Here is a 24,586-nt window from a genome sequence, read left to right on the forward strand (position 1 = left end):
TCAGGCATAGTGACGTACCGAGAGTCCTTAACACACACAGCAGGATCCCTGTCATTGGAAGTCACTTCCACAACCCTGGGCCCTGCTTCCCTAGCCTGTGCCATCCAGGAGTCATTCCTGCAGATACAGGTACTTGTGAAGCCTGCAACTTAAAGGGACCTCACTGGTGCTGGCACCAAGACTTAGTCAGTCCCTTTTTTTAACTTTTACAGCTCTTCCTGACTTCTCACCCACCTGCTCCACACTCTCTCCTTGCTCATGATTCCGGCCCAATCCCCACCCTCACCCACATTCCTTGACCCAACACAACATTCGACAATTCCTCCTCCCCACTAACCCCATAGTCCATGACCGCCAGTCGCCTCCCTTGACTCCCAATCAATGATCACACCCTCATTCACCATCCATTCCCTGCCAGCTGACCCCTGGCCCTCAACGCCCCAACTCAATCCATGACAGCCAAGCCCCAACCCTCCCAAACTCTGGTCTGCTCTCTCTAGATCCATTTGCAGACTCAGGCTTACCCAAGTTCCTTAGTGTGCTACAACAACTTGAGTTAAAGGTTTTTCCAACAGCAAGACTTGTTATATAGTGCACAAGGCCCTACTGAACTCCACATGATGGGCCAACAATAAAGTATTCAAAGGCCCATACGTCTGTGCATTGACTGAATTCTACACCAAATACATCATTAGAAATAACCTCAAGTTTTAAGCCGGGTTTTCCTGACGTGTTACTTACCTTTCCAAGGAAGTCATTTTTACTGACCAGGTCCCAGTCCCACACCTCCACATACAACGTGTTCTCAGCCATGGCATCATCCAGGGCAAAATCAAAGACCTCGTTCCAACGGGGATAACAGGACTTTTTCACAACCTACAAAAAAAAAACACTCAGTCTCAGCAGATTTCACTAGAGTTGAGCAGCATCCATGAATTCAGTTGCCTGTTGTTCATCAAATGTACTGAAAAAGCTGCAAGTAGGCAGCAAGTTCAAGAGCAACTGAGGAGCGAACATTTGAGGTTGATCTGAAAAATTAATTCTGCTTTTGCTCTCCATAGATGCTGCTGGACCTGCTGAGTATTTCAGACAATTTCTGTTTTTATTTCACATTTCCAGCATCTGCAAGATTTTTTATACTGCAAATACTAAATGCTGGAAAGCACAATCAGAAATAATGACAATCAAGTTTGTAGTTACAATCATAGTATTGCGAAATATTTAAATTTTCTTCCTCAAGCTACAAACCTTGGGGCCTATAATTTTCTCCCAAGCATCCTGACCTGTGTGTGAAAATGTCAGTAGAAGTTGGAAAAATCATGGCGAATCTGTTTGGCCAGATTCCTTCAAGGCTTGGCAACCCTTATTTCTCCAGGAATTAAAGATTGGTCTCATTAAGACTTCTTTGAGGTCCCTCCACAAATAAAATCAATAGGGCACTGAAAGAAATTGTATCTTTGCCCATTTTCTTTGAGTTCTTTTGTTCCATAATTCTAAAAATATTGATGGGTAACAAGGGCCGTTAGAGCCAGTAGGTCATGAATTGAAATATATTCACCCAGAGAACTTTTCTACATCTTTCAGCCCTTCGTATGGTCTGCTTCTTTAATGGTCACCTTCTCTTTAAGTTGATTGACCTTCTCTGTCAGAAGCATCATTGAAGTTTGCTCCTGGAGTTGTGCAAAATTGCACAGTGAGGTTAGAGCAGAGACCTGAGAGTCACTCACTTCAGCAAATAAATAGAAGAAGTTTTAAACTAGAGCATGCTATTTCAGTGACAATTAGAATGTGTATTAGTAGATCACTGGATAGGTCAATGAATGTTGATTTAAAATGAGGAAAGCAATTTGTCAATGAACCAGAAGGAATCATTCTACGACTTCACGAATGAATCAACCAGTTCCTCAAATTTAAAACTCCAGTCCCTGGGTTAAAACTTCTTCATTTCACCCTTCTCCATCTCCAAATCCTTCTCCCACCCTAAAATTAACTGAAAACTCTCTATTCCTCTGACTCCAGCTTCTTGTACCAACCCCCACTATCTCTGCTGCATTATTGACAGCTCTGGCATTAGAATCTGAAGCTCCAGAATTTCCTCCTCCAAAGCCTTTGACCCCCATAACAACCCTCCTGACCAAACATATTGTCATTCTTCATCATTGCTTCAGATCCATTCTTTTCTCATTATACTTCTTTGAAATGCCTTGTCACATTTTTTTCAACATTTAAACTCCATATATATGCAAGTTCTAGAACATCTTTTTGCAACGTTCACAGTCAAAGGACACAGGCCCCATTTTAACCTACAATAAAATACAAAGGTCATTGATCTGAAACACTGACTTTGGTGGGCTGAATTCATGTCGGAAGTTATAAAGAATAAAATTAGAAGCAGGAATTCAATCCAGTCAGTTCCAGTTTTAATCAAGGGGGGGGCAGGGGAAGTAACCAATCTGCTCATGGGAAGTAGAGAGTTGCGGGGAGGGGAAGTTGGCCAATTAAATATTGTAACGGCAGTGTATATAAATGTATGATGAATACAAATGGTGGACGAACTATATAGTGAGAGTTGAATAAAGAAGCAGCACTATTCTCACAGTTTCACTGTGTCTTTTTGGCTTCTTTATATAACACTGTTTCAGGTTCAACATAGGTAATGGGTGCACATGTACATGCACTACAGATTGGCAGCACCAGTGGAATATTAGCAGTCTCCAAGTTTGTCAACGTGCTCAAGTAAACAATTCATGCGGCAAGTCTGGAAGCTCCCGACTGCTTGTTTTAACTTTGACCTCGCACAAGAACTAATCCAAGACCACATCAATCACTATATCGGATTGAACAGTAAGCACTGGAGAAATAGCAACATGGTAGTCGTCAAGCATAAACCGTGTCACTGCAAGAGAAGGAACAGATCACAATGGCTGCTTAGACTCAAGCAAATTATGTTGAAAGCCTTCCAGTTTTATGAGCCTTTCAGTTCATACATACAGCATATGGAAATATTCTTTATAACAAATAATACAGTGGAGTTAAAGGTGCTGGTGAGGATGTGCCTAATGTTTATGGCAGCTCAAGAAAGCTGTTCTATTCCCAAACATACAGTGCATTAGCAAATTTTCTTTACTGAAGCTATACAAAAATTACAGGAGTTTCAGAAATTGTGGAGAGCTGCAGATTTGGAATCAGGAACCAGAAAGTGACGTAAGACTGTCAGCAAGTATATCATCTTTTTGAAGGATCTATCTCAGCAATGCAGCTTTGTGTGTGGTGTGACAAGTTTGCATTTTTATCATTAATCATATTCAAAGTTATTAAGCACACAGAATCTCACAGTTGGTCTTGTGTGCAAGATCACATTGATCATAGAGGTGGCAATGAGGGATAAGAGTGAAAATTATAAGAAGCAGGACTAGGAGTAGGTCAGCCAGCTCCTTGATAAGATGCTGGCGGATCCAAGTTTGGTCTCAGCACCGCTTTCCAGCTTTCTCTCCCTCTCTATACTCTTTTGACTCCCTTGAAGTTCAATTGTCTGTCAGCTTGCACCTTGAATATATTCAATTGCTCCCACAACTCTGTGTGGTAGGTAATTCCAAAAGAATCCTGGCTCCATGGGAGAAGAAATTATTCCTCATCTCTGTCTGAAATGGGTGACCCCTTATTCTGAAACTACGCTCCTGAGTTCCAGATACTAGATACCCCAACAGGGGAACACCCTCTCAGCATCCTCCCTGTCAATCCCCCTCAGAACCTGGAGACACAAGGGACTGCAGATGCTGGAACCTGGAGCAACAAACAATCTGCTGGAGGAACTCAGACGGGTCGAGCAGCATCTGTGGGAGGAGAGGAATTGTCAACGTTTCGGGTTGAAACCTGCTTCAGTCCTGGACCCGAAATGTCGACAATTCTCTTCCTCCCACAGATGCTGCTCGACCCGCTGAGTTCCTCTAGCAGATTATTGTTGCTCCTCTGAACCTTATGTTTCAGTAAGATCATCTCTCACTCTTCCCTTTCCAATGAGTATGGGCCCAACACGCTCAGCCTGTCTTCATATGTCAACCCCTTTGACTCAGCAAGCAACCCATGAACCTTCTCTGCACTGCCTCCAATGTATAAGAATTTCACCTAATGCCAGGCAGAAACATGATGTCAGTTTACAGTTATGGAACGATAGCAGAGGCCTGAGTTCCAAATAGAAACTAAAGTGCATGGGTGAGACTGGCATGAATTGCTGCTACGAATGTAACATGAACTATCTATTGTATGAATGTCAATTTAAAACAGCAAGATATTTTAACTACCAGGAAAAGGGCACATATGCTTAGCATGCAAGTCTAAAGCCAAAGTAGTGAATCAAAGCAATTCTAGTCGTGTGATTTGTTTTCCACAGAAGCAAAGTTTTTATAGCAAGAACCCACAGAGGGGAAGTCTACACAGTACTGGTCAACAAGGACCAATGGGGAATTGGGTTTATGCAGCATTACGTGACCAGTGGCAGTGGTGGAGAGCAGAATGACTTCAGAGTATGATTAGATGGTCAGTGCATCGACATGAGCAGCAGATTATGGACAAAGGATACATAACTAAGTTCAGCCAAGCATACCAATGAATAGCACAGTGAGCTTGAAAGCATATTGTGAAGCTTCTAAATCGGATGAAATGTTTATTGACTTACAATAGTCAGCAAGTAAAATCAACCTTGGATGTAGCTGATTATATTAATGGACAAACATTGATGGGCAAATACTAGCTCAGTAGGATTGAAGCTAGACTGGAAAGAGGTGTTCAACATGGATGCTTCAAACTCACTAGACATTGGAAAAATGTGCAGAGAATTACAAATCATCATTCTCATATATGTATGAAGCCAGACACAATACCAGCCTACTGTAAGCATCGACCTGTCCCATATGTGTAGAAGAACCAAGTAGAGGAAGAGTTTGAAAAATTAGAACGAAAGAAATTGTACTGAAGACCAGCCAGTATGGGTAACACTAATTGTAGCAGTACTGAAGGTGGTCAAACCGTTCAACTCTGGTGATTACAAGGTGACATTGGACTAGGCAAATGATAACAAACAGTACCCACTGAATATAGATCTTGAGAAGCAGGCAGAGATGGCAGGAACCAAAGTTTTCACCAGATCAGATCTGTCACATGCATATGTTCAGCTGAATGTAAACGAGAGTCAGCAAAATTGGAAAAGCACAACTCCTACACAGAGGTACCACATAGTGTAAACCTACAGTGGTCAAAACACTACATGTTATAGATCATTGTCAATGCATCAAAGCAATAAATACTGAAGAAAATCTATGAATATTGTAAGGATCAGGTGGAGCACCACAAACACAACATAAAAATCAAAAAAAGAGAAAAAGTGTTTTCATGCAAAGGGAAGCAGTTATCTCAAGCTAAGGGGAAATGCAAATGACTTGCAACAGTTAATAAAAAAGTGGAAGTAAATGCAAATCAAAAACAACCCTGAAAACCTTGAAGAACTTAGGTCATTTTGAAGAACAGATCAGAATGATGTTTGATTTCTGCCGTGTCCTGTGACAGTACTGACGCTGCAAATTATGGAGTAGGAGCTATAATCAATGCAATGCACAATGGAGAAGAAAATACAAATTCTGCATGCATCATGTTCATTGACAAAGGATGAGAGAAATTATGCTCAAGCTGAGAAAGAGGCTGTTTTGGGAATGAAAAGGTTCATCAGTTAATATTGGGCAGCCCTATTACTTTGGTCACAGACCACAAGCTTTTGTTAACAACTCTTGGTTGTAAACTGACAATGACTGTGTCAATATTGCAAAGGTGGGCCATTCTCCAGCCTCAATATAATAACATGATTGAATATAAAGTTCAAAAGACAAATGCATAGTCCAGACTGGACTGGCAGGGGCAGGGTCTAGCAGGCAGAGACATAGATGTCAAGTGACCTGACTAGGCTCTGGGGCGACACTGGGTATGAGAGAGTGAGAGCGAGAGACAGCAAGAGGGAGAGAGAGAGAGGAAGAGAGAGAGAGAGAGCAAGAGAGAGAGAGAGAGCGACAGACAGACAGACAGAGAGAGAGAGCGAGAGCGAGACCTAGTCAGTATCAACGTGAGACAGCTTTACAGCCCTGTGAACTCTCCCACTGTCCCACAGAAGAAAACAAGCAGCTAAGGATGTTCTGGGAACTGACATCCTGTGAAAGGGATAGCTTGATAAATTGCAAAAGTACAGACACTCTTATAATGAAGAACTGATGGTTGAGGTAATTGTGGAATGGCTCCAGTGGGAATTTGAAGCAGTTAAAGAAACACATAGTTGTATGGATATGGACTGGATTTATAGCTGAATAATTGGCTATAAAGAACTAAGCAATGTCTGGAAAGAACACAAAGAAATGTATAAAAAGGCACCTGATGAGATAGGTAACAGCAGTGACTTTAAAGATCAACCACTGAAGAAGACGACCCTGAGTCAGGGACTCAGAGAAGGACTCACCAAGTCAGACCCCAGTCCGGTTCACCTAGAGCAGGTGATATCTGAATGCAAGTAGGGCGTTTTGAAAGTTGTAAAAGTAAACTAAAGAGTTATGGAACTAAAGTTTAAACAACTCAAAGATTCACTATGTAATTGTTTGAACTACACAATGAATCTTTGAGTTGTTTGAATTTATCACGATGAATAAAGGTGTATAGTTATCCGGTAAAGTCATTGTTTGGTGAGTTTTATTGTGTGCTGCATTTTATTGGCAATATCAGAGTCCAGGTTGGAACAGCTAAGCAGAATCCAGACAGGAACGGCCGAGACAGGGGCAGTGGTGGAGTCAGAATCAATTGTAGCATTCTAAAGGAAGCTGGACAAGTATCTGAAAGGAAAGAGTTTTCAGGGCTTTGGGGAAAGGACAGGGCAACGAAACTAGTTGGATTGCTCTTACAGATTTTAGAGGAGATTCACACTGAACCTTCTGTTATTGTTAGAACGAAGGCAGTGACCAGAGCACTTGTCTATTGGCCAGGATTAGATAAAGATTTTGAAGAGCCGGTGGACAAGTGTAGTATCAGTGAAGATTACAGACCCAAGCCAATGTTGGTGCCTCTACACAGATGGAATTGGCCAATGAATACACATTGACTTGTGTTGTAAGGGGATTGAGGTGAAATGTTTTGGGGTCCTGTTATCAACAGAGCATACTATTGCAGAAGTAAGCTCATGGCTTTTCAGAAGAAGAAAGAGGAAATGTCCTTCGTTCTTTTCATTTCCTATAATATAATGAAGGCACAAACTTCATTCACAATGTCATCCAGCATCAGCTGAGAATCATCACTGAAAAAAACAGGCATTACAAGAGTGTTGAAGTTAACAATGAAACACGGATTTGTAAACGTTCCACAACAGGCTAGACTCTTGCTGAATAACTAATGCATAGATGGCACAGAACATGATTGAGCTTAATTCAGTCAAATCTTGAGGAGACAGTAGCAGAGAGACAGTTTTGACAGAAACAGCTCAGGTCATAGAGAGAAATATTTCAAACAATGTGATGGAGTTAGCATGCTGGCATCACTTAGCACATACCTACATTTGGAAATGGGATACTGAAGTAATATTGAAGTATGTGGTATAAAGTGTATCTTGTGAAAATGGCACCCAATAATTGCCTAAAAGCTTCTACAGAATATTAGCACTGTTGTATTTATATTTGCCTTCTGGCTATTTGGTTGTGACTAAATCAGCACCATTCACAACCCATGACCCCCTAACCCTTAATCCAAGTTGAAAAACTTAAACCGCATGTTTTTAGCACCTTCTATAGGAGCTGGTCAATACTGAACAGACCTTTAATCACCATTATTGAATTCCAAGGAACTGGCTGGACTCACAGAGCTCTCCTGGGTCTTCCCATTGTACTGCACTCTGACGAAGGGATCCGAGGCTCCGTTCAGATCCTTCCGAGCCAGGTCTCTGAAAAGAAGGAGAAAAGTAGACTTGCATTTATACAGTGCCTTTCACAAGTGCAGAACATTTTCAGAGCAGTTTGCAGACATGTTTTAGTGACTGTCACCACTGCTGGAACCTTGGAGGCATTTTAACCATTACATAATAAATAAAATGGAAACAGATATAAAGTCATCTTAAAATAGTTTAAAATGTAATTGGTTTAAAATCGTCATTGATTGCAACAAGATCATCGACGAATACCTTGCTCTGTGCAAGTCACATGCCTAATGTGATCCTGACGTGGACCACACACCTGATTCAGGACTGCTGGGGACACCATGACAGAACTAAATTGCTCAGTGCACACTGTGAGGGTGAGAGGCCGACAAAAGGACTGAATGTGCATTTCTGCCATTCTGCTACCTCAATGCCCCTGGGCTTCTGAGGCACGGAGGAGTGAGAGGAGTTTGTTCAGAGTGCAGCACAGAACCAGGCTGGAGGAGTAATATCTAAATAATGCAACCTCTCAGTGTAATCCAGATTTAAAAATAACTCAATGCAATTTGATGTTGCAATAGCTGTGAAATTTCCACAGTGACTTTTCTGAACGATTATTTACTTACTCATTACAACACAGCAAAAGAATATTCAGCCCATTGGGCCCATGCTGGTTCCCAGCAGAGCAATCCCATCAGTCCCATTCCCCGTCTCCTCATTTCCCCAGACCCCTATAATTTATTCTCCCTTACATGCCCACCAACTCCCCTTTGATTCTTTTTGCCACTTAGCTATGTGAAGCGGTAATTTACAGTAACCAGCACATCTTTGGGATGCGGGAGGAAAGCTGATCAGGGAGAACATGCAAACTCCACACAGACAACAGTGAAGGTCAGGACTGAATCTGAAGTTAGGAGGAAGCGATACAAACTGTTGCACTGCTGATTGCAGTCATTTTACAACCTGACTCATAACCGGTGCCTAATACAAACTTGGAAGTGGTGGGCTGATGGATGTTTTTTTCCGAATGACCAATTCATTGCAACTCTGGCAGCAGAGGAGCCACTCCTGGAGCAGTGCAGAAGTACAGATTTAGAAGTACAGATTGTGAGTTCCCACAGTAACCTCTTAAAAATAGCCAGGTCTAGAAATGTCTTTCTGCCTGCAGAGATACATTTAATGGCACAGCGACCATTTTGGAATTCAGTGGTATACGATGAACAAGGAATCAGCCACTCCAGAATCAGCCTTACACTGGGAAAGGGTTATCCCTGGGTGCAGGGGACGGGAGTTCCCAGGAAATGACCTCTGGGGATGATGACGGAGGGTTGGGGATCAGAACAGATCAGCTACCGGAAAGCAGGTCAGATCATTTTTGGAGACACAAGAGACTAAAGATGCTGGAACCTGGAGCAAGAAACAAAATGCTGGAGGAAGTCCAAATGAAGGGTCTTGACCTTAAACGTCGACTGTCCATTTCCCTCCACAGATGCTTCCTGACTAGCTGAGTTCCACTAGCAGTTTGTTGTTGCTCCAGATCATGTTTTGGGTTGGGAGGCTGGAAATAGTGGAGTGTCTCAGAGATTGGTGACAGAGCTCGGGCTGTTTAAGGTCAATGTCAGTGAGTTGGATACAAATCTTGGAGGCAGTGTGAGTAGTGAGGAGGATACAGAGCTAATTCATGGGAATATAGGCAGGCTAAGTGACTGAGCAAGGACAGGGCAGGTGGAATATAATATGAAGCATGATTCATTCTGAAGGGAAAAAGAAAAGCAGTGTAATTTTTAGATGGTGAGAGATGAGAACTCTTGATATTGAGAGGAACTTGGGTCCCTTGAACATGAATCACCGGAAGTTGATATGTATATACAGCAAGCAATTAGGAGTGCAAATGGTATGTTGCCATTTATTGCAAAAGGATTTGACATTAAGAGCAAAGATATCTTACAGCAATTAAATAGCGCCCTGGTGAGACCACACCTGGAATCGTGAACAGGTCTGGTCTTCCTACTTAAGGAAGGACATTCTAGAGTTTAGCTAACCTCATTGAAACGTAAAAATCTTACAGGGCTGGTGCAGAGATGATATTTCCTCTGGTTGGGATATCCATAAGCAGGGAGTCACAGTATTGAAAGGCCAGCCACCTGGGACTGAAGTGAGAGGAAATTCCCTCAACCAGAAGGCGACAGATCTTTGGAATTGTCTACCCAAGAGAGCTGGGAGGCTCAGTCACAGAGTATATTCAAGACAGAGACAGATCTTTGGATATTAGAGGAATGAAAGGATGTGAGGTTGGTGTGATAAAGTGGTGCTGAGGAAAACGATCAGCCATGAGTGGCAGAGCAAGCATGACGTGCCAAACGGCGAACCACTGCTTTTCACTTCTTATGTTCTTGTAAAAACAGCAACTTTAACCTAACCTAAAGACTAGTACTCGGAGTCAGTTTGAAAGTTCTCGATTCTTCAAATTAGAACAGTGTGTTTGGAATGGGGGAAGAATCCTGCCAATAAGTGCATAGCCTTCTACAACAACATATTGCAGGATGTAATTTGTTAAAGTAAAGGTGTTTTATCATTTAGATCCATGCAACAAGTTGTATTTTCTCTACCTCTTTTTATGCAAACTTGTAGCACTGAGGACAAGTTCATCAAAGTCAGCATTGCATTTCACCAGTTGACATGGGAATGTGACGACTGTCCTCGATTACCCTGGCCTTCCCACTGGATCTCTTCACGTGGACGCACACTTATAAGCAATGAAATTCAGAATTTTACCACGGAGGATAGCAGAGAAGTGTCAGACTGCATTAGGTGTATTATCTCCTTTCACTGACACACTACTTTCAACTCACTTTTTAACTGGAGTGTTAACAATTAAAGGAAGACTATTTTAAATAAATCTCCTTGGTAATAATCTGTCTAGAGAATATTAACCAATGCAGTACAAAGATCTGCAATGGTTCCTCTATTGTTTCTCCCACTTCTCGCCATCGAGTATCTGAGACCCCTTTCCTTTCCATGATCTCATTATTCTCACTACTCTCCAGAGACCTACTGGTCCAGTAGTATCATGAAATCTTGTGAAGCCTGGAAGACCACCATTCATACACAAGCCCAAAGACTCCAGCTCCCAGTGGCATAGCGAGGGATCTGCTTGGCCGGGAGGTGAGTCGTCAGATTGTCGGCAGAGAGCTGAGTAACTCTGCAAATCCACCAACCTTCTGACCTCAGATGGCAGTAAGCACAGGCAGTTACAACTCACAGCTGCCTGAAACAGATTGGATGTTCCAACCCAATGTTAATTCTGGCATCTAACAATCTGATTCTCCATACCGCTCTCACTGGCCTCCAACAATGGCCAATGTAAACTCAAGGACCAGCACTTCATTTTCCATCTCTGTGTGTTCCAGCTCTCAGGACTTAATATTGAATTCAACAATTCAGTCTTTGTGTCAGAACTGGCCAGTCCTGATGTAAGGTCCCATCTGTAATATTAACTCAGTTTTCTATCTCCACAGATGCTGCCTGATATGCTGGGCATTTCCAGCATTTTCTTTTGTTTCACATTTCCAAACCAACCCCTTGTCATCATCTGCCTTAAATGCTGCCTGCTGTCATCTGCCTGATACTCCTCTCATGCGCATCTCCCAACATCTTGCCCCAACACCACCATCGTCTTCTAATTCACTCCATCTGAGATATGTTCTGGATTAGAGGGCATGTGCTATCAGGAGAGGCTGGACAAACTTGGGCTCTTTTCTCTGGAGCGGCAGAAGCTGAGGGGTGATCTGTTGGAAGTGTATAAAATTATGAGAGGCATAATTTTAGACATAGATAGGGTGGACAAGCAATATCTTCTTCCCATTACTGAGCAACCCAATACCAGAGGGCATGCACTTGAGGTGAGAGGGGGTAGGTTCAGAACAGACATGAGGGGTACGTTTTTTACTGAGAGTGTGGTGGATGCCTGGAATGCGTTGCCTGATAGGGTGGCAGAGGCAAATTCACTGGGGGCTTTCAAGAGGGGCTTGGATAGGCACATGAATGAGAGGAAAATAGAGAGATATGGGCATTCTGTAGGTGGGAGGCAATAGCTATGTCGGCACAACATTGTGGGCTGAAGGGCCTGTTCTGTGCTGGACTGTTCTATGATGGTAATGTGTAAATGTGCAAATATTATACAAGTAAATTTTAATCCCTTCACACAACTCCAATAGAAACCCTGCTGTGCTATTAAAAATTGGTTTCATCTGGGCTGACAGTCGACTGAGTTTACCAGGTGTGTGCTCTGGTGCTCACATTGCACTGGACGAACTGGTTTATTGCAGGACAGGAATGCAAAAACCCAAGTACCTCAGCAATGTTGTAAAAAGAAGGTCCTCCTTTATCTGGTCTGAGCTGTGTGTGGCTCTGATCTATACACCACGTGGTTCGATTCTGAAACCACTGAGGTGGTTTAATGGATCAGTCAGTTGTGAAACAATTACTTCAGGAGGCTCAACCATCCTCAGGGCAACTAAGGAGCAATAAAAGCAGTCCATCCTGAGGACGAAAACAAATCAGTTATTGCTTCTTGGTGCAAAATCACTGCCTTTATAGAGAGACAAGGGACTACTTTGAACAGTGGTTCCTATGGATACACTCACCTTTTAAATCAGCATCAGAAGCTAAGTGGAACTGCAGCCAGTAATCATTGTGGATCTAGATGGTATCTCACATGGGATGATTGTGTAACAAGCTGTTGTTATTATGGTAGGGAATACTTTAATACCCTTGTACCCTCTCAATTCAAAGTTGTTTGATTAATTGCATTCATTTCAGCACTAAATCACTGCCATTATTTCTTTTGATTAATTCAAACTATGGGATAATGCGACTTTAATGAACAAGAGCAGACCATCAGTGAATCCTTCCTTGTCTCTCTCATTCCCCTCCTGTGCCCCTCCAGGGTTTCCTTACTCTAGACTAAACAGGTGCTTTGTTGCAGACTAATCAACATGTGTTTGATTTGGATGGCCCCAATGGGGAAGTCCTCATAGGGAGTGCTGAAATCTAGCAGCTAACCACCTCAGTTTATAAATGCATTAGGGAGGACACCCAAACTCTCCTGCCCTCCTCTCATCATTGCAGCATCCATTCCTTCGGTAGCAATGCTCCTCTATAGCTTTGTCTTTTTAAAGACTTGGCTACCAAGATCACACCTGCAAGGTCAAACACCAGCAAATGAAAGAACATGCCTCAGATTGAACACACTGTACTGAAAATGAAGAGTGTGGCATTATGCAGGGAAACCCAATAACTTTATTCTCTCAATTGAAGAATTTGTTCTTTTCATACCATTAAGAGGTTGTAATATCTAGTCCAACATGTCTGAGGCACAATTATCAAACAGGAACTTGGTTCCAGATATCGAGAAAATCGAGCTGTCAAAAGGATTAACAGCCATTTATTGAAGTGATATTTACTAGGTTACCTAATAAATACAATCTCCAGCCAATCCACTCAAAGGGCTAATACAATGAGTGCATGAATTGATCAGTACTTTTCCATTTAACTGCTCAGAGCGGCAATAGTTACAAATTCACCCAGCCACAGCACTTAAACTGAAGCCACACACATTGTTATTCATGTTAAATCTGACATAAACTAACACATTATCAGTTGTCTGGGTTAAGTGTGGGCTGTGTGGGAGTTTCTCGTTCCTTATTTCTCTTCGGATGAACGTGTGAGGATTAATCTCTCTTCAGGGTAAATGGGTGATGGATTCTCACTCTCTCTGTCTCTTAAGTAAATGTGTGGGTGTTTCCCACACTCTCTCTCGGGTGAATGTGTGACTCTTTCTCTCTCTCTATCTGGGGTAAATTTGTGGGTGTAGGTGTTTTCTCTCTCTCTCTTTCCCTGAGATAAAAATATGAGGGTTACTCTCCAGGTTGGATGTAATGGATTCTCTCTCTCTCTATATCTATCTGGGGTAAATGTGTGGGAGTTTCTCTCTCTCTCTCTCTCTCTCCCTCTCTCTTTTCTCTCTCTCTCTGTCTCTCTCTGTCTGTGGTAAATGTACAAGCCATTATCCCCTATGTTTGGGCATTTTCACTGTCTGTGCTGAGTCAAGTGGGCTGGTCAGGTACGTAGATGTTCATTACTTGTTTTTCACTGGTGCAATGTTGATGAAACAGGCAATTAAATATGTGTAAATGATGTCAGGATTTGCAGACATCCCTGACCTATCAAGCTGTGTGTTGTGGCTGTGTCTAAGCAATCCTTTCTTTGTGCAATGTGTCATGATTCCCAAGACTTACCATGTACCATCAGGTGTCCATAATTAACAGCCCAGAATCTGTCAGCCCATGTGGTATGTTTGACAAGCTCAGTATCCAATTAATTCCCAACCAGATATTTCCTATAACTCAGTACGAGGTACCATAACACTGTTTACATTTGCAGTAAAAATATTTCCCATTTTGTGGGAGGGTGGTGTATAGAACTATGTCTGCTCAAGGTGGGCGGGGGATGAGTGGGAAGATGTAAGTGAATCTACATTTATCAAAGCACAAGGACAAATGGTCTTTGAATTTCAAAGGGGAACTTGATAACTAGTTCCACTGAACAAAACACTAATAATGACTTTTCGAGATTATGACAAACATACCCAGAAATGAGATCCCATAGCAATTTTTTTATCAATGCCACGAAAATGAAAGTTGATTTTGCCAGAGTGGAATGCACTTGCATTTCTGGGTTAGACGTCACCATTCTGGAAACTCCACCATGCCCACGTATAAAATTCCATCAGCTCTTATGCAAAACCATTTAGAACATGGCTAATGTAAACCAGATGTCAGTGGTGTAAAGAACAACTTCTTTGGCCGATCAAAAACCAACCAGGTTTCCATAACTCTGCTTACTCTTTAATAGTGCCACTTAAAGGGCCACTCACACCTCAAGTTCAAACTGTTGCAGTTTGCTCCATGATTCACTACAAGCAGATTGTTCAATCTGAAAGCTGCTCCGTGACCACAGATGCTCCTGAGTATTTAAGAGTGGTGCTCCCGCTGTGGTCGCCTGCTTTTTGAGTGGGAGCTTCAAGCCACACACCAGAAATGCCATCAGCAAGGTTGGGGATCCTAAGGCAAAATGCATAAAGTCCACACGCTTGTCGACCTTATCCCTACAGAGTCTGCAGGGGATGAATGTTCCTATCTCAACCTTTCCCAGAAACAATGTTTCCACGGGCTCCAGATTTCCAAGGCAATGCCTCTGGATCATTCCAGGTGATCACAGCTGATCCATGCCATTGTCCATGGTTTGCTGCTCATGAAGATGGTCACTGATGCTCTAATCTCCAGGAAAAGGGCCTTCCATGGTAGACTGTACTCTTATGGCACTTCAGGTTCTCACCTGAAACCCTGAGCTCTTCATGAATGACAGGGGATTGTCCTCCCTCACTATTTCAAGTCATTGTTGACCATGATAGGACAGTCAACACCAGCTTCCCAGATCACACATGTGACTCATTCACTCTGAGGTTTTCCAACCCCTAACCCGAACAGGCATCTCACAATGCTACCACTTACCTAAAGGTTGGAACTTGGGGGATAAGTACTACCTCTTTCTTCCCCATTCCACCAACTCCAGCTGAGTGTGACTACAGTGAAAGCCATTACAGCATCGTGATCAATGGAAAATGCCATCAGCCTGCTCAAAACATCTGTACCGGTCCAGGGGGCACACAACAGTACATGCCAACCAGGTCTTCATACTTTGTCATCCTCTGCTACATCCTACACAACAGGGGTGGTCAGCCCTTACCCAGGGGAATACACCAAGAGGAAGACCAAGGTGAGTAAGAGAAGAAAGAAAGGAGGGCTCACTAATTTGATGAGAATGCACTGCAGATTGACTTTCCAACACTACAATAATGAAGCCAATGAATTTTCAAGCAATTATACTGTTCCAGCATAGATCACGGTGTTACAATGCATGTATCAAAGAATACTACAGCACCAAAAAACATTTAGTCCACTGAAACCACAGCAGATTTTATGAAGAACAATCTAGTTAATCTCACTGTCCAGCTCTTGTCTTATTCTTCTGGAAATTTGTTCTCCTCTTAATATTTTCCAGTCTTATTTTGAATCTGTTACTTCAGTCCAATCAATGTCCACATCCTAACCATTTATTACATAAAATTATCTTTTCAAGATTGCAAATAGGTTGTCCTGAATAAAATTATTGGTAGTGAATTTTAGTGAAGAAAATAAAACTCAGGTTCACCTTTGCTGACATAGATGCTGATATGAGTTTGAAGTTGTGGATTCCAGTCATCCAAGCATACATTTATAATGGACAAAATTTCACTCTGAGTTGGACACATTAATGATTCACATTTTTGGCCACCTATCATGCATCTGAAACTACTTGGGAGAGGGTTAACAAAAATCTGTCAGTCTCAGGTTTGAAATTGGCAATTATCTTAGCACAAAATACAAGACTTAAGAAATGGAAGTAGGAGTTGGCCATGTGGCCTCTATGCTCCTGCAGTAAATCAAATTGATCCAATTAACCTCAACTCTACCTTTCCTGTCTGATCCCAATAGTGATGAATCCCCCTACAGTTTAAAATCAGTCTTTCAATACTCTGTCCCAGCCATTCAAGAATGAATTCTGTCCGAGCAATTAGAACATAGAACATACAGCGAAGGAACAGGCCCTTCGGCCCACAATGTCTGTATCGACCATGATGCCAATCTAAACTATTCCCGTCTGCCTAAACAAGGTCCATATCCCTCTATCCACTGCCTGTTCAGGTGTCTGTCTAAATACTTCTTAAATGTTGCTCTCCTATCTGCTACCACTTCCTCTGGCAACATGTTCCAGAACCCACCACTCTCTGTGTAACAAAACTTGCCTCATAAATCTCCTTTAAACTTTCCCCCTCTCATCTTAAACCTATGCCCTCTAGTATTTGCCATTTCCACACTGGGGAAAAGACTCTGATCATATCCCCTATCCATGCCTCTCATAATTATATAATTCTATCAGGTTTCCCCTCAACCTCAGCAAAAACAATGCAAGTTTGTCCAACTTCTCAGTATAGTTAATACTCTCCAATCCAGGCCACATCCTTGTGAACCTCTTCTGCACTCTCTCCACATCCTTTCTGTAATGCAGCAACCAGAACTGCACACAATACTCCAAGTGTGGCCTAACCTAAGTTTTATACAGCTGCAACATGACTTGCCAACTCTTATATCCAGTGCCTCAACAGATAAAGGCAAGCTTGCTATATGCCTGCTATCCTCTAATATCCTATCCACTTTTGTTGCTGCCTTCAGGGAGCTATGGACTTGCACGCCCCTGATCCCTCTGTACATCAATGTTCCTCAGGGTCCTGCTGTTTACTGTATATTTTCCTCTTACATTGGACCTCCCAAAATGCAAGACCTCACGTTCATCCAGATTAGACTCCATCTGCCGTTTCCCTGCTCAAATTTCCAGCTGGGCTATATCCTGCTGTTTCCTTTGGTAATCTTCCTAGCTATCTGCAACTTCATCAGCTTTTGTGTTGTCTGTAAACTTGCTAACCGGACCATCTACATTGTTGTCCAAATCATTTATATGCATCACAAACAACAGAGGTCCCAGCACTGATCCCTACAGAACACCACTGGTCACAGAGCTCCAGTCAGAATAACACCCCTCCACCACTGTCCTCTGTCTACTATTGCCGAGCCAATTCTGAATCCAATCTACCGACTCATCATGGATTCCATGTGACTTAATCTTCTACACCAGCTTACCATGAGGGACCTTGTCAAGTGCTTAACTAAAGTCCATGTAGACAACATCCACTCATCAACCACCTTCCTCACCCCCTCAAAAAACACAATCAAGGTTGTGAGACGTGACGTCCCTGCACAAAGCCATGCTGACTATCTGAAATAAGTCCATGCTTTTTCAAATGCGAGTAAATCTTGTCCCTGAGAATTTTTTCCCTACCACTGATGGAAGGCTCACTGGCCCATAATTTCCTGGATTATCCTGACTGCTTTCCTTAAAAAAAGGGAACAACATTGGCTCTTCTCCATTCTTCTGGGACATCGCCTGTAGCTAAAGAGCATAGAAGGATCTCCGTCAAGGCCCCAGCAATCTATTGCCTTGAAGCAGAGTTAACAACGTAGGTCATTGACCTCTCATCAGAAATGTTAACCATTTCTCTCTCACCAGATGCTGTTTGACCTGTGGAGTATTTTCAGTATTTCTATCCCAGTCTAGACTCTGTCCCAGTCAAGAATCTGTTCCAGTCAAAACACACAAGATGCTGGAGGAACTCAGCAGGTCAGGCAGCATCTATGGAGAGAAATAAACATCGACTGTTCATTTCCCTCCACAGATGCTGCCGGACCTGCTGAGTTCCTCCAGCACTTTTTGTGTGTGTTGCTCCAGATTCCAGCATCTGCAGAATCTCTTGAGTCTCTGTTCCAGTCAACCCTGTCTGGACTCTGTCCCAGCCATCCTGACACAGAGACTCTGCCCCAGCCATCCTGATATGGAGACTCTGTCCCAGCCATCCTGATACAGAGACTCTGCCCCAGACATCCTGATACAGAGACCCTGTCCCAGCCATCCTGATACAGAGACCCTGTCCCAGCCATCCTAGTCTAGACTCTGGCCCAGGCATCCTTGCCTGGATTCTGTCCCATCCATTCTGGTTTGGGCTCTGACCTTGTCATTCCCACCTACATTGGGGCAATGCTTACTGACTCATGCAGTTTATAAAATGCTTAGCTATTGGATAGGGAGGAAACACTCGTCCGCCAGGCCTGTGATGTGTTCCAGTAATGGACACTCCTCACTAATCTGGCCTTCTTTCTACCCTATGCCTTCTGTAATTGATGAGACAGGATCCTTGCCAGCCAGTTACAATGGAGCCATTCAGCTTCCCTAAAATACATTGCTGCTTGGTTACTGCTCTCTGTCCAATCTCATTAAATCTACACATATGCATTGGGTCAGATTTACCGTGTAGAATATTGCCCATGACACACCTGTCCTTGGTAGTGAAAACTGCCCTCAGTTTTTCACAGTTTGCAACAGCTGCTTTTTGGACAACTGCTGTTTTAAATTGATCACAAGTAGCCTCAGAAAAGGTTCCCTCAAACCATCTATTAGTGCTCTTGCTTGGAAATAAAACTGTGCAATTCATTTATCATGGCAAACATGCCTAGAAGCAGGCAATTTAGCTGAGCCTTGTTAGAACAAAACAACGTTAATGCCCTTGAAAATAAAGCATTCAGCATTTAACTAACTGTGTTTTGTTCAGAGCTGTTCTGAGTACTTTGGCTGATTGAATGGGATGAGTCATTCAGAGGCGTAGGGACAGGAGAATGGTGGAGCACAGATTGGATCTGCATTCATTTTGTTCTCTCACTGTAAAAAGCAATTTTCAGGAAAATGCTTGCAAATCATTGCCCTGAATACTGTTATCTTGTGACCTTGAACACAAGGAACTCGAGCAAACAACATTTGGAAGACAGTCCACTGTCATCTTCAAAAAAGACAACATCTCTTTCTATTTAGCCTGGTGGGATTATGCAGAGCAGGAATTATCCAATGGCATGCTCTAGCCAGACCCCAGTTCGTGGGCTGCTGCAATATCTCAGATACCCAAATGCTAGTCACACACCTCTACAGAGCATTCCTCACACAGAGTACATGTCAGAGGGCAGGGGCTTTCAGAGTGGAAAATAATAAGGGTGGTGACTAAAAGCACAAAGCGAGAGGATTCTAAGAGGCTTTTTGCTGAAGCAAGAGCAGTGGCAGGAACAATAAAATCCCAAAAAACTCCGATAGTAGTCCACAGATGTTGAGTGTTCCTGGCATTTAACACTTCAGCACTTCTCTCATGAAGTAACAGAGTTGTTCGGAGGTAGGACAATAAGTGCTGAAGGTGATGGGGTACGTGTGACTGAGAATCAGGTGAGCTGAGGTAGACTGTAAAGGCTTATCCAGTGAAGATAAAAGGCACCATGAAGGATTTGAATGTGAGATTAGACATCCTGAGCATTATACAGAGGCAGGGTGTGGAACCTACAAGAGCTCAGTGAGAAAAGGAAGGAACAGGTCTGTGGATTTTGTGCATGAAAGCTGTAGGTTTCAACATCAATTTCATCTGGAGCTAAGAATAAAAACTCTTGAGGTGGACCATGGAAGACCGTGTAAGTTCTTTCATTCAAAGGCAAGGTAGTCAGAAGAATAGGAAAACCCAACCAGGCTCTGTCAAACTGGACTAGACAGAGAAGAAAATGGACTGGATGCAGGATGGCAAGCAGCACAATGATCCATGGCCGCAGTCACACCAGTTATCTTGAGCAGGGTGCCTTCAACAAGCATGTCAATAAACAGAGTAATGGAACTCAAAATTCAAGGACCTTGAAGGTATGGGGAGTTTGGAAAGGATAGTGGTTTGGAGGGATCAAGGTAGACTATGGTTTTTGCTTAGAAGAGGATCTGTGGGTTTGAAAGAAAATATAGGCAGACATGGTAGTGTAGCGGTTAGCGTAACACCATTACAGCACTAGCGACCCGGGTTCAATTCCCCGCCGCTGTCTTTAAGGAGTTTGTACGTTCTCCCTGTGACTGTGTGGGTTCCTCCGGGTGCTCCGGTTTCCTCCCACATTTCCAAAGGAAGTATGGATTAGGAAGTTGTGGGCATGTTATGTTGGCGCCGGAAGTGTGGCGACACTTGCGGGCTGCCCCCAGAACACTCTATGCAAAAGATGCATTTCACTGTGTGTTTGGATGTACATGTGACTAATAAAGAAATCTTATCTTATAAAATATAGGGAGTGCTAGAGTTTCAAAAGAGCAAAACATTGCCATTAGAGTTTCAGAGCAGAAAGGTGTAAGGAGAGAAGTAGTGTATTCTATACAGGAGATAACAAGATTTAGAATAGGAAGTTATGGAACTGTGGGCGAACTGGAGGGGCAGAGATGGATTGTGAAAGAACGTCATTGCTTCCACTGTCTTCTAAATTTATTTTTGCCTTCCTACGTATTAAAAAAGATTCACAGGGAAACTATGCAGGAAAAATTATTTTCAACATCAATATTGAGAAAAGAGATGAACGTGAGTTTTAGACATTCCAATTTACAACATCTGCTGCAGTGGAAAACTTGCATGATATCCAGAAGTCTGGCATAAGAGCAAGGTTATTTTTAGAGAGGTTCCATTTGTCCATTCTTTACTCAAAAGTTTCCCAAAATGGAAACATTTTGAAGGGGAAGTGTGAGCCTTGGCTGAGCAGTAGCTTGCCTGTCTGTGAGTTAAGTTCCATTCCAGAGAGTCAAACACATCATCCAGGCTTACACTCCTAATGCATTGTTAGAGGTGCAAAGATGTTAACCCATGGGTTCATCTGTTGGCAGTTGGTTATCGGGACAATCTGAAGATCGTGGAAGTTCTCCCCGCATTTTACCCTCAACTAACATCTAAAGCCGAAGTTGGAAACAATAAGTAAGTCGGGGCTCTTTTCTCTGAAAAGAAATGAAACACAGGAAGGGGAGTGACATGGCAGAGGTTTTTAAAATTATGACAAGGCTTAATAAGGTAAACAGAGGAAACTATTTCTATTTGTGGCATGGAGCAAAACTAGCAGCCAAATATCTGAGACAGTTCCAATAAGTACTATGGGAATCCAGGAGAAACTTCTTCACCTAGGCAGCAGTAAGAATGTGGAGCTCACTATCAGGAAAAATAATTGAGGTGAATAGTGAAGATGAATTTAAGTGGAAGCAGAATGAAAACACAGGGAAAAAGGAATGGAAGGCAATGCTGGTAGGGTTAGATGAAGAGGAATGAAAGGATATTTGTAGAGTATAAGCAATGGCAAGGAGCTGTTAGTCTGAATGTTCTGTTTCTGCATTGTACATTCTGCGTGATTCGGCTGGTTATTTAATTGCTATATGTGTGGAAACTGCAAACCCTCTTCCCTACATTGTGGAAGTGACCATGCTATAAAAGTAGTCATGGTTAATAAAACACTTCTAGCTGTCCTGAGGTTAGGAAAGGCACTACATAAATGCAAGATTCTTTCTTTCTAGTTAATTATGAGCACCTCGCTTATCCTGAACCTTGAAAAAGGAAGGCCTTGGATTTCTTCTGCTCTAATTTAGAAGCATTAAACCAGCATTGTATGGTGTGTTTGTGCTGTTTTAAAAAGCTGCAGGAGAGTTGCAAATTCCCTTTGTGATCCTTGTCCTCTGCACAGGTTCGCAATTTTTCTGAAAGACTCTCTCTTTTGGTAAACAATGTGCAACTGATGAGATCAGCAGAGATCTAATGCACCCTCAGCCTCACCCTCAAGCTCTGGAAGGGTCCCTCACATCACACCAACACCACTGCTACACTTGTCACTGTTGCAACTTCTAAAAAGCACTCTGTTGAGAATGGCTGATGGGGAGGTTGGAAACAGGAGAGGGTGTGCATTCAAATTCCTGGAAACACTTGTTCAAGAGATCATCCGCTGGAGAAGGAGTTCCGGAGGCCATCCATGGAAGAAAATGGTACAACTCTGGCAACCAGGAGTGAGGCGCCAAGGAACATGGACTAGTGCAGGAAGAGACCAGAGAGGCTGGGTCTGTTTTCCTTGGAGCAGAGGAGGTTAAGGGGGGGACATAGTCCAGGTATATAAAATTATGAGGGGTATAGATGGGATAGACTGCAGGAATCTTTTCCCCTTATCAGAGGTGAATATAACTAGAGGACATAGATTGTGGGTAGGGGGGTAAGGAATTTAGAATGGGTCCAAGTGGGACCTTTCTCACCCAGAGGCTGATAAGCAGGTGGAATCCACTGCCAGAGAGAGTGGTGGAAGCAGTCACTGACAGCTTTTAAGAAGTGTCTAGATGAGCACTTGAATCGCCTTGGCATTGAAGGCCATGTGCTGGTAGATGGGAGTAACATGGATGGATGCCATTGGTCAACATGGACGTGGTGGTCCAATGGCCTCTTTCCATGCTGCGTGGCTCTATTGCAACCTAATCAGATATGCGAAGATCAAGCCCTCAGCACTCAACACTAACCACTCATGTGCACAGATTACTGCTCCAACATCATGAAGCAGTGGGCCCATCTGACAGGATGGACATTCTCAGGCTAATCGGTCTGGAGAAGAGGGTTTTTGGTTTCTTGGATGTTGTGCTACCTGAGCCCCAAGCACCAGGAGCAGCAGAGCGGGATCAGAATCGCCCTGGTATGCACTAAATGAGTGCTAATCAATGGGAGATGTCGAAAACGAGAGAATGAGAGGACGTAGCAGTATTGGATAACAACACAATTGCAGTTGCTTTGATAGCCCTGGGAATTTAACCAATTAGCCCATGCAGGCCGTATTGCAGAAACAAGAATGATCCATCATGTGGTTGGCAGTAAACTGTGGCTCCCAAACAATTCCAGGGAGAGAGTATGCATGCAATTCCTGCAAAAAACCTACAAATGTCAAACCGCTGATTGCCTGCAATTACACCTACTCACTCAGTGAGTGGGTCAGCAGCACTCTTAAGATAACAAAGGTCTTGACGCACGGCAATGCATTCAAGGGAACCTCATAAATCAGAACATCGAAAGTACCGCAAGAATAGGACTTGGAAAGGATTTGTTTGCAGAGATTCTGAATAGCCAACCGTAAAGGGTGCCAGTGGCAAAGCGTCATGGAGGCAGCAATCAACATACTGTAAGATCCAGAACAGTCAAACCAAGACCAAACACAGAGGAGAAATAAAAGGTCTTGCTAGTGGAAAAATGGCATTTTACCAGGCTGCCATATGTATGGGTGCAATGCCAACAGTTTATTGTGGAAACTGTTTCTGCAAACTCGTGGGAGAAATTAGGATGGTTTTATGTATATTTCATATCAATTATGATAACCAGAGAGGAATGAAGGCAATTTACTGTTCCACTCCCCTCAGTGATGTAGCAGAACATACAGGGTAGTATGTCGACGTGGGAGTTTAGGACAAAGATAGTGATTGTAACACCACCAAATGCATCAGGCAATACAGGGTGCAGGAGCGAAAATAGAAAAGTGAAGGGGGCAGACAACAAGGATGCATGAGAAAATGTTGGCACTTGCAACCAATGAGAGCCATGACGTTTAGTAACAACAGAGGTACCAGGATAATACGCGTCTGTCCCACTGCTGATCACAACAGCAGGCTGAATGCACAGGTGACACTCACTTGCACATCCATAAACTGATGCATTGTGTGACACGGTTGTTGACGTTGTAGCATGAGAATATTTTGTCAAGGACAAACACACACAGATAGGAAATATTATAGTGTTCTGCATCGCCTGTTATGCTAGGAACACTAGTCATCTATGAAACGCAATCCTAGCTCTGCAAAGAGTCACGTCCAGAAACCATGCCACGGTTGGCAGCAGTCTTCCAATACTCCATGCTGCAGCAGCTCAGTAAAAATAGTAAACTCCTATGATCTACCATCCAGCTATTCAGAAATCCTTACGGTTTGGCATATGGCACGTCAGGTGATTTTTGCTGTGCTCCCTTTTTCCACTCACCCAGGCTCCCATTCTCATACTCCCGTTCCATTTATGCAGTCCCCCAGTCCCCAGTCGCCACTCTCGCTTTC

The 24,586-nt window shown here is 43.0% G+C and overlaps 1 protein-coding gene across 1 annotated transcript in view; it reads right to left on the minus strand.

Annotated features, from left to right (window-relative positions):
- The window catches only part of rasa4 (RAS p21 protein activator 4), a 183,011-nt gene that overhangs the window by 55,814 nt on the left and 102,611 nt on the right, over positions 1 to 24,586 (minus strand). Inside the window, exons 6-7 of the mRNA XM_052035750.1 lie at positions 7,879 to 7,960; positions 742 to 876 (exon numbers count right to left, since the gene is read on the minus strand). Of these exons, the coding sequence (XP_051891710.1) occupies positions 742 to 876; positions 7,879 to 7,960 (217 nt within the window). The remainder of the gene's footprint in view (positions 1 to 741; positions 877 to 7,878; positions 7,961 to 24,586) is intronic.

This window comes from Pristis pectinata, chromosome 21 (assembly GCF_009764475.1).
Source record: "Pristis pectinata isolate sPriPec2 chromosome 21, sPriPec2.1.pri, whole genome shotgun sequence".
NCBI classification, from domain to species: Eukaryota; Metazoa; Chordata; class Chondrichthyes; order Rhinopristiformes; family Pristidae; genus Pristis; species Pristis pectinata.